The 10121-nt window shown below is 48.0% G+C and overlaps 1 protein-coding gene across 2 annotated transcripts in view; it reads left to right on the top strand.

The window, feature by feature from the left end:
• Positions 1-1147: 1147 nt before the first annotated feature.
• The window catches only part of IGF1R (insulin like growth factor 1 receptor), a 321068-nt gene continuing 312094 nt past the window's right edge, over positions 1148-10121 (top strand). Inside the window, exon 1 of one of the 2 annotated variants that reach the window (XM_060096894.1) lies at positions 1148-1909. In XM_060096894.1, coding sequence (XP_059952877.1) covers positions 1816-1909 — 94 coding nt within the window. In that variant the 5' untranslated portion in view covers positions 1148-1815. The remainder of the gene's footprint in view (positions 1910-10121) is intronic. The other variant, XM_060096895.1, reaches the window with a different exon arrangement.

Here is a 10121-nt window from a genome sequence, read left to right as displayed (position 1 = left end):
CCCTTGCTCCGGGCCCCAGCGGGCCGTCTCCCCTTGCTCCCGGGGCCGAGCCACGCGAGCCGCGCCCTTCGCCCTAGCTGCCCGTGAGCCCTGGAACTGTAGGCTCCCCGATGGCGACGCCGTGGCTGCCCCAGCCTTGCGCGAATGTGCCCACTTAGTAGACTGGGGGTCTCCTTTCTCCCAGGTATGCCCCTCCCGCCACGTTCGAGCTTTCCAGCAGGCTGCGAAAAAATGCCGCATGCACGCACTTATTTATTTCTTTTGCAACAGCTGCAAGAAACAATGAAGCTTTTCAAGAACTGGGGAAACGCGTTTTCCAGCCTTGCTGTTGTTGTTTTCAATGAACCTCTCGGGCCCCGCACTCCCCGCCCGCCCCCACCCCCCACCCCAGCCCCTCCTCCCCTCCCCTGCTAGCTCCTCCGCCTTGCTGGGACTGGCGCCGGGGGCATTGTTTTTGGAGTCTTGCGGGAGGGGAGGGCGCGTGCAGGGTGGCCGGCGCAGTGCGGGTGGGGGCGAGAGCGTGTGGGCGCGCGCGCGTGTGCCCGCGCGGGCAGGGGGCGGGGGCGGTGCTTCGCAGCTTCGCATCCCACGCCCGGGCTCCGCTCCGCACTGCCCCGAGATCCCAGGCTCCGGCTCTTGGCGCGCGCCGGCCTGGGCCGGGCCCTCCGCGCGCCGCGGCTGCGGCTGTGGCCGCTCCAGTGTGCGCGCGGGCGAGTGTGCGCGCGGGCGAGTGTGCGCGGCCCCGAGAGCGCGCGCGCGCGAGCCCCCAGTGTGTGGCAGCGGCGGCGGCAGCGGCGCGGCGAGGCTGAGGTTCTTGTTTACCAGCATTAACTCTGCTGAGCGGAAAAAAAAAAAAAAAAAAAAAAAAGGAAAAAAACCCGAGGAGGAGCGAGCGCACCAGGCGAACTCGAGAGGCGAGCGAGGGAGAGGGACGCCGCCAGCGAGCCTGCCCCCGGCGCGCCCGTGCCTGGAGGTTGCAGACCCTCGGCCCCGCTCCCCGGGCCCTCCACGCCCCTCCCGCGCGAGGGGAGCTCCACGGCGCGCCGCGCGCCTCGGCTTTGACCTTCAGCGAGCCGGAGCCCCCGCGCGGAGCCGGCGGCGGCGGCGGCGGCGGGCGGGGGCCGGCGCGGGCCGGGCGGCGGCGGCGCGGAGCCCGGGCGGCGCGGCGGGAGTGCTGAGCGCGGCGCGGTCGGCCCGCCGCTTTGTGTGTGTCCTGGATTTGGGAAGGAGCTCGCGGCGGCGGCGGCGGCGGAGCTGAGGGAGGAGGCGGCGGCGAGCGGAGCCCGGAGGAGGAGGAGGAGGGGGAGCCGCTCATTCATTTTTACTCCGTATTTCTGCCCCCGGTCGGCCTCGCCCGCGACCCGGACTTCGGGGCAATCTTGCGAACTGCGTCGCGCCCTCCCGCCGCGGAGGCTCGGGCGTCGGACAGCCTCCTCCTCTGTCTGGGGTCGGATTTGTCCTTCCTCGCCGAGACGGATTTGGGCTTTGCCCCCTTTCTTTGCAGTTTTTCCTCCCTCCTGTCTCTTTGGGTTTGAAAATGGAGGCCGACGACGCCGACAGCCCGCCCCGGCGCGCATCGGGTTCCCGACTCCGCCGAGTCCTTGGCCGCGGCTGCCGGCGCTGAGGGGCCGCCCAGCGCCGCCGCCCGCCCCGTCCGCGCAGCCCCGCGGACCCCCGGCCGGCGCCGCCTTTGGAGTATTGTTGCCTTCGCCCTTGTTTTTGGAGGGGGGGCGAAGACTGAGTTTGAGACTTTTTCTTTTCCTTCCCACCCCCCTTTTTTTTTGAGAAAGGGGAATTTCGTCCCAAATAAAAGGAATGAAGTCTGGCTCCGGAGGAGGGTCCCCGACCTCGCTGTGGGGGCTCCTATTTTTCTCCGCCGCGCTCTCGCTCTGGCCGACGAGTGGAGAAAGTGAGTATGTGCCCGCCGCCCGCGGCCACTGCGGGAACTTTTCCTCTGAGGGGCTGCGCCCTGTTTGCGAAACACGAGTTGCCACCGTCGCAGCTGTCGGGCTCCCGGTCTCGGGAGCCGCGGGGCGGGGCGCCGAGGGGCTCGGCCGGAAGGCCGGAGGGGCCCCGGGGCCCAGGCTCGTTAGTTTGGAGCCCCGCGGGCCCCAGCTCAGCGCATCCCCACGCGGGAAGGACCTCGGTGGCTTTCTCTTTCGCTGTCCCTAGAGCCCTGCCCCGGGGGTCGGCTGTCTCCGCAGCGCTCACTCCCGGGCGGCCCGCGGGCTCCAGCGGGGAAGTTCGCGCCCGGCTTCCCGCACCTCGCGCCCCTCCCGGCGCGCGGGGCCGCGCACCGCGCAGGCGGCGGTGACAGCTCGCGCGGCCACCTCGCGGCTGGGGCAGACTCGGTGCCCGGTGGCGGGAGCGGGCAGCTTACTGGCCTTGGGGGTGCAAGGTGCCCTGGAGGAGGTGCCTGGAGGAGAGGCTTCGCAGCCCCAGGATAGGTTTCCAAACATTCCAGCGCGGCCTCCTGTCGCCCAACGCGCTTTGTCCCTTGGGCTCTTTGGGTTCCTGGCCTTCCCTGTCGCTTTCGCCGGACCCGCGGCGGGTCGCCAGTCCCCGGCTTCCCGGGGCTGCTCAGTGCTGCTCGGGGGTGCGGGGAGCGTTCCCGCCTAGGCCCCCCACCCCTCCATGAAGCCCCTGGAAAAGTGCGAGGTCAGGGGCCCTGCGTCAGTTGGGCTCTTCCGGGGAGCGCGTCCGGACCCCCAGTTCAGAGGGTGCTGGGAGCTTCTCCCAGTTTCTACCGGCGGGTGGACGCTCTCCTCCTCCTGGCAGGGCTAGGGGTGGTAGGGCTGCATCCGAGTGTGCGGGAGTGGGTGTGTGGTCGGAGCCGACTTGCATCTCCATACACGTGCTCGCAACGCGGGGCTGTAGCTGCAGCCACACGGCCGCTCCGGGACACCGAGACGCCGGGCCCTGGCGAGAGGTGTCGTGCGTCGTCGTTTAAGGGGCGCCAGGATCTGCGGCGGCGGGGGTGCGGAGGAGGGTGTTTTGTTTTGCGAGCGCGCAACCTTGGGCTGGGTTTCGTGGCCAGAGTTTTGTTGCACTCCCTCCCCCGCTGCCCCGCATTTCCTTTGTACATAGTTAATAAGCAATATCGCTCCACACGCTCTCGCCTGCAATCTGATAGCTTTTGTTTTGGTAGTGTCGGGTAGGGGTAGGGAAGTGCGGGGAGGGAGGGAGGGAGTGAGAACTTAGGGCCCCGCGGTGTGTGGAGGGAGGAAAGGAGGGAGTCCTGTTCTTCTCAAAACATTAAAGCGAGGCTTACTGGTACATTCGCGATGGCAGGGTAACTTGAACACGATTAAAGTTTAAATGCAGCCACAGAACTGGGGCTAGGAAGGACGAGGGCGTGTTGGTGAGTAATGCTTGCCGAGGGTATGCAGGTGGTGCCAATTAACTTTGAAAAATCACGACGGAGCCTCGAAGAGTGAGGGGGGGAATCGGGAGGCAGCGGGGGCTGTCTGTCCTCATCATAGGGGCAATTCGGAAAGGCTGTTCCTGTAAACAAACCCTTCTTAAACGTTTTGTAAGAAATGAGTCCATGATGGAGTAAGAGCAGATTTTTATAGAATTAGCGTGTTTACTTCATGGAGTAAGACGCTGATTGAGTCCGGACCTTCTACAAGTCTGAACTCTCCTGTTCTTTGTTTTCTAAACTTTCCTCTGGCTGGATTGGGCGAAGGGCTTTCGGCTCCCTTCTAAGGCTCGCAGATGGTGTTTGGGGGGACAGAGGAGGGTTTCTAGCCTTTAAAAGCTAAATATAGCTTAGGAGACACAGGAGAGTTAATCCATTTTACTACAGCATGTGGTTGAACTGTGTCGTGTCTCTAGTTTTATTGTTTAATGTTAGTAAGTTCTGAAATTCACAACAGCAGGAATGGCCTTGCTTCTCCCATGCAGGACTCCGGCATTTTAAAATAGGATATCATGTTTGGAGTTCTTCGTGAAAAATATTCTTTGTGAAAGGTGGTTTTTTTCCCTGAGAAAGCAGTCAGGAGGGGTAGGGGCATTTTAACATACCTTTGTAGTCCTAGATACTAAAGCTTTGCTCAAGGATCCCTTGAAAATGGTTGGTTTCTGAAAACTTGATGGATGGCCAGAAAGCACCCCAATCCTCATTATGGTTTGTTGAAGTTCTAACTCACTACCTGCTCCTCCCTACAGCTTGGAAGTTTTCAGGAGTAAATGATATGCTCAGTGTCAGCGTGTGTTCAGTTCTTAGTCCAAAAGGTGCTGGAACGCTTACTTCTGATAGAATTAAACCACTGAGTCCTATCAGAGACCAACATTCTTTTGACTGTCTAGTATAATATAATAAGGACTGGGGTGCTGTTGATTAATATTGTGTTGGCCTGTTTAAGGATTAGTGTTTTCTCTCAGAGTGTGATAGCAATAGGGATGATTTTTGAAATCTTTAACTTAGAAAATCTAGAAGTTTCGAAGCAGATGAAGTCATACAGACTTTTGTATCAATGTACTGTGAACAGTGCATCTGAAGAAGGGAGGTTTGGGAGTTAGGAGTGATAGCCAAATAATATGATGCTTTTTTTAATATATAAAAAGTTAATGTGCACTTTAAATGTATTGTGGCCATCTCATTAAAAAGATCTGTCATCTTTCTGCCCCAGGCACAGTCATATCTTATTGTCAGGGAAATGTAGGTATGTGAAAGGTTGGTGTTAAAAGAAGTTCCTGTTTTATTACCAGGAGAAGAATCCAGAATAAGAAGTTTGGAAAGAACCTAAATAGCAAATTATAGTTTAGCCTCTCTAGAGGGAAATAGCAAGTAAACGGTACTTTTGTGGAGGGGTGGGGCGTGGGTTTGAAGTTTAAAAGGTTATATGTTTGATTTGTCAGAAGGATTAGAAAAGTCCAACGTTAAGAAATATGCTAAGGTTGACTGGAAGAACATTAAAAACATGCTAAGTGAAAGAAGTCAGTCACAAAAGACCACGCATTGTATGATTCCATTTATATGAAGTCCAGAATAAGCAAATCCATAGAGACAGAAAGTAGATTAGTGGTTGCATAGGGCTGGGGGAGGAGGGGGTGGGGAGTGGCTGCTAATGGATGCAGGGTTTCTTTTTGGGGTGATGAAAATATTCTAAAATTAGTTTGTGGCGATGGTTGCACAACCTTCTGAAAATACTAAAAACCATTGAATTGTACACTTTAAATGAGTGATTTTTATGGTATGTGAATTATATCCCAAATGTAATATGGGCTTTTTAAAAAAAGAAATATGCTAAGGTTGAAAAGAATGCGTTGTGTTACTTTGAACATAGAATCTAGATTAAAATTATTAAGTAAATTTGTCCAGCAGGTTGATGTCTCTCTTTTTTTAATTTATGGAGTTTTTCAGATCCATGACCTACAAACTGATCGTTGAAGCTCTAACAGCAGAGATTCAATGCCATAGGAGAAAAGGACAGACAGGAAAAAAGAATCTTGGTTAGACATAGCTCACATTAAGGATTAAGGGGTTGGGTTAAAAAAAAACGCAAGTGCTAGTAGTGAAAGTCCGATTTGTGACAGTAAAATCCTTAACTGAATCTGAAACGATGTTGGTCTTTCCAAGATGAGAGTTTAGGAGCCGAGTCTGGATGGCATTTTCTATTCCAGTTTCCTTACATATGTTTTCGAACAAGAAAGAATGTAATGTTTAAGATGATAAAGAATTTCCACTGTCTTTTTTTGATATCTCATATTAACCAACCTGGTAGTAAAAACTGAGGAAGAACTGTTCGTTTTAATGCAGTGGGCTTTCTTTTTCTTCTTTGTTGCTTGTTTTATTTCTTAAATAGCTCCAGAATCTGAGCAGGAAAGAGAATCTTTTTAGGATACAGCAGCCTTTTCAGGTATACAGTGATTATTTTTTTTAATTAAAATTTCTTATTGAACAAAAGATTAAAAAACATAGCAAAGGCATTTTTGTTTTCAAACTGTTTTACCTTGGCCTTCTAATAGGAAAAGACCGTAAAGAATAATTGTTGTTTATATTTGTTTTTGGTCTTCATCTGAGGCTCAGTTTACTAATAAAAATGTTTCCTGTTCTTCTTATTGTTGCAAGATCAGGGCAGTAATGAATATCAACTGTATCGTTTTCACTTGTTGCCTTAGAGTTTTGCCAAGGAGAGCCCTCCAGGGACAGTAGCTTCCTTTTAAATCTGGTTTCATTTGTTTTGTAAGAATGAGCTGTAAGAAGCAACTGAATCCAGCCAGCACTTATTGAGCACCTGCTGTATGGAAGCTGGATCCTTTGTTAAGTGATGCCCGAGCCTGCCCAGAAAGAGAACTTCACTTTTGTCCATGGGGCATTTTGTATAATCGTGCATGAAACAAAGTTTCTTGAAAATTCAGATCTTTTTCAGACTCAGCACAGGGTTCACAGTTCTCGAATAACATTTTAAAGGCCCTTTAAAAACATTTCTGTAGACTTAAGACAGGAAGCAAATCAGTGTTGTTGATCTTCTGAAGGCCTGTGTGGCACCGCTTGCCTTATTAATACCTTCCCTACTATTGCATTCTCGCTGGCAGGCTGTGACATCCATGAGACAGTCACCCATCTCGATCAGCTGCGCTACCTTCTTTTTAACGTTGGTTATGACAATTGTGATTAAAAATGGACAGTGTCGTAGTTACCATTTGCCAAAACTTTAGTAGGAGTTACAGGTGTGTACATGAATGTTTCACAGCACGTTTTGAGTTATAAGGAAGATGGGACTTACTTGGTTTAAATTTTTTGGATTTACACATTGCTTAGTTAGCTTTCTGGAAATCTTTAGAGAACTTTCTTAATTGTAAGGCCTTATTTAATTTAAAATACTTGACTGCTTTTAAAAGTGTGAGGGGGTAAGAAAGAGACTGAGGAGGCAATTAAATCTTGACATGTTTTTTAATTGTAAAATGTCCAAGCCATGTTTCTCTCTGGGTTGTGATTTTTTTCGATTTGTTTTCAAAACTCACTTAAAAATCAACCCTAGTTTATAGAAGAGGTATTTATGCCCACAGGCCAACTTGCTTTGAACTGCTGTTCTTAGCCAACTTATGACAGGTGCTATCTGAGTCCAAGAGATGCATGCCTCTCAATTGTACTAAATATATAATAGTTGCACGCGTGCTTGGGATATAGTTTCTTGATTTCTCTGTCTGAGATGTTCCAAAGGAAAATTCTGAACACTTTAAAGACAAGTTGAATTATGAATGAAGCACTCTGACCTCTCCTTGAAAATGGTGTTTGGGATCCGATTATCAAGAGGAACTTTTCCAGTTATTTGTAAAGAAATGATTTGGCTTAAACTAAGGTGGGGGGGTGGGGGGGGTGGGGGTGGGGGAACAACAGTCCCAATGTTTTTGCACATTGAGACTTGTTGACATTTGGGGAGGATTTTCAGTATTTGGAAAGATTAAAACTTTGAAATAAGTACCACACTTATACCAACCCCCAAGGATCTGGAAAGAACTGATTTCTTCTGAGGAAGGGGCATACATTTGGTGTAAAACGGTTGGTAAACAGAAGGTCCTTAAAAACAAGTTAGGTTGTTATCTCAATAGATGCACATTCCCTGGGCATGGTGAAGTTCGTTTCTTTTGATAAATTGTTTTGGTTATATTCGACTCAAAATATTAACAGTCTTTGATTTTGAGACTTTTGAAGTTTGAAGACTAAATTGTTTTCTATTTTTTTTTCCATTTTTAAATCATCAGTTTTACTCATGTTGTAAAATCCCAAATAATACGTTTAGAAGATTTCTCTACTTTTCCACTTATGCCAGCTTCACTTACGGCTTATGAAATTGATTAATTTCAAAATCTGAAGGAAATATTGATATTTCTTTACTTGAATTAAATGTTTTTTTCTCTTTCCTCTTTTCCTCAATAAATACATGTTGAGTACTTATTGGACTCAATTCTTTAAGTTTAACAATTTGTTCTGATATCATAAACTATCCTACATATGATTTTAAATATATGAGTCAAAACATAGAAATTACTTGCTATGTTTGTTTAAAACACTAAAGAAACAAACTAGTAAATAAGGCTTTCATTTTTCTTTCTTTTTTCTGCCCTGGACTAGAAGAATTTTTAAACTTACAGGTTGCTATTCAGATTTTACTGGAACACAACAGAAAGTTTCTTTTATGATGAGGGATGAATGCCTATGATTGCAATAACTTTTACGGTGTATTGTTGCTACTATTTATGAAGGGGAAAGGTAGGTAGGGATGCAGGGACTGCCTTTATTCTCATATTGGTCGTCTCCTTGGTTAGTGCTGGTGATGGCTACTTGGTCAGTTGCTGGGGATGTGTCGATGGAGCTGAGTGACCCACGTATGATTGCTGATGGTTTCTTATTTGAAATAGATTGGAGGCTAGCCACATAGGGAAAATGTGCATGCATAAGACAGGTACCACCAAATGCTGCAGAGATAGCTATACCTGCTTTAAATTGTTCACATTGTGATAGTCTGGAAGCCTTAAAATTTTTTTTTTAAATTTAAGCATTTATATTTTAAAGACTTGAGAAAGTATTCTATTCCTAGTCCAGAAAGTTCTTGGGGGAGGGAGGTTTGAAAGTTTATTTTTTGTATCACTCCTTAGCCTCTTAGTCCCCTTAACAAGACAAGCATCTACCTTAGTAATAGTTATATAATAAAAAATGCCACTTGTTCAGAATTGTGTGTGTGTATTTCCATCCATTCATCCGAGTTCTGACAGTTTCAAGTACATTATTGTTGCTGTTTTTTGTATACTTTTGTATGGCTACTTTTTTTTTTTTTTTTTTTTAAACCTGTCACTAGCTTTCTTTAAACTGGCTTTGGAATTATTTGTCAGGTTGGTAATTCAGGTGTATGCATACTGCTTTCTGAATTACTCTTGACGTGAGAGAACAAATATATGTTGACAGTCTTAAAGCATAAATGTTTTATAGAGCAGAACTTTAAAATTTTCCTTAGATATTTTGGATGGCTACTTTCAGCTTATCCTCTCACATAAAATACAGTCAGTGGTTTGTCTCTATAAAATTGATTATTGGAAATACATGTTAGACTAAGTACGTGAGACAGTTCCAATTTGAGTTAGGCAAATTTTAGTTAATAACACTTTAAGGGAGAAAAGTCTGATGATGATTAGAGAGAGGTGAGTTTATAACAGTTTTTCCAAAATTGGAAGCATACTAGTGACCCTTAATAACCTCCTGGAGAAAAGTAGTAAGCATAGAAAGAAAGCCCAGGTGAGAGGTCCATGATCTACCTTTCTCTATCAGCTGGCAATAGTTTTAAGTCATCAGCTATTAATTATATTTAGGTTGCAAAATCCTCAGCAGTTGTGCTCAGATTATCAGTGTCATCCTGTGTTTATTCTCCCCACCTAATTTTCTGGGGTCTCATAGTAGTGGGGTAATACCTACCAATAGCTCACAGACTCCGAATTTGAAAGAGGAACTCAGATTGTCATGAAAACAAATGAACAGAGACCAGCGACAGAGGAAGATCTGCTGTTCAGCTTCCTTAGTTCTGTTGTCTGATTTCTGTGGATAATGAGTTCATGGCACATGTGAGGTCACAGCATGGTATAGTTTAATCACAGGAAATTCTTTTGTATTGCTGCTTTACTTTGTCAAGCGATATATTTGGGATTTTCTGTCTAACATTACCTCAGTAAGAATTTCAACAACAAATGTTGGATCAGGATGGAATTCCTAGTTAAATTTCAGTTCATCAGCCCTTTTCTGGGGGGAGACTCATTCATTGAATGTTTCCTTTCTCCCTCACTGAGTCACTTGAAATTGTTCAGATTTGTGCATTTCTGGCTCCACCCTGGTCCAGTCCAGACCTGCATGGACTCTTAGAGGAGATGCTTGGTTGGCCTCTGGGCGGGGCACTCTGACTCCTGCGCCCTCCTTCTGCTCTGATGGACTTGCCAGACCCAGATACTCAGCATGTACCTTTTGTGGTGCCGCATCATGGTCCAGGAATCAAGTTCAAGGGCCCCCATCTTGGGCTGTAATCCGTCCTACTGAGACTTTGCTGTAGGGATCCTGTGTGAATTCCCAGCACTCTCCGGCAATGGGCTCTAGCTGTGCGGTAAGTAAGCCCATTCCTGTCTCCATG

This window comes from Mesoplodon densirostris, chromosome 4, assembly GCF_025265405.1.
Source record: "Mesoplodon densirostris isolate mMesDen1 chromosome 4, mMesDen1 primary haplotype, whole genome shotgun sequence".
NCBI classification, from domain to species: domain Eukaryota; kingdom Metazoa; phylum Chordata; class Mammalia; order Artiodactyla; family Ziphiidae; genus Mesoplodon; species Mesoplodon densirostris.
This window is presented reverse-complemented; position numbering and strand designations above follow the sequence as displayed.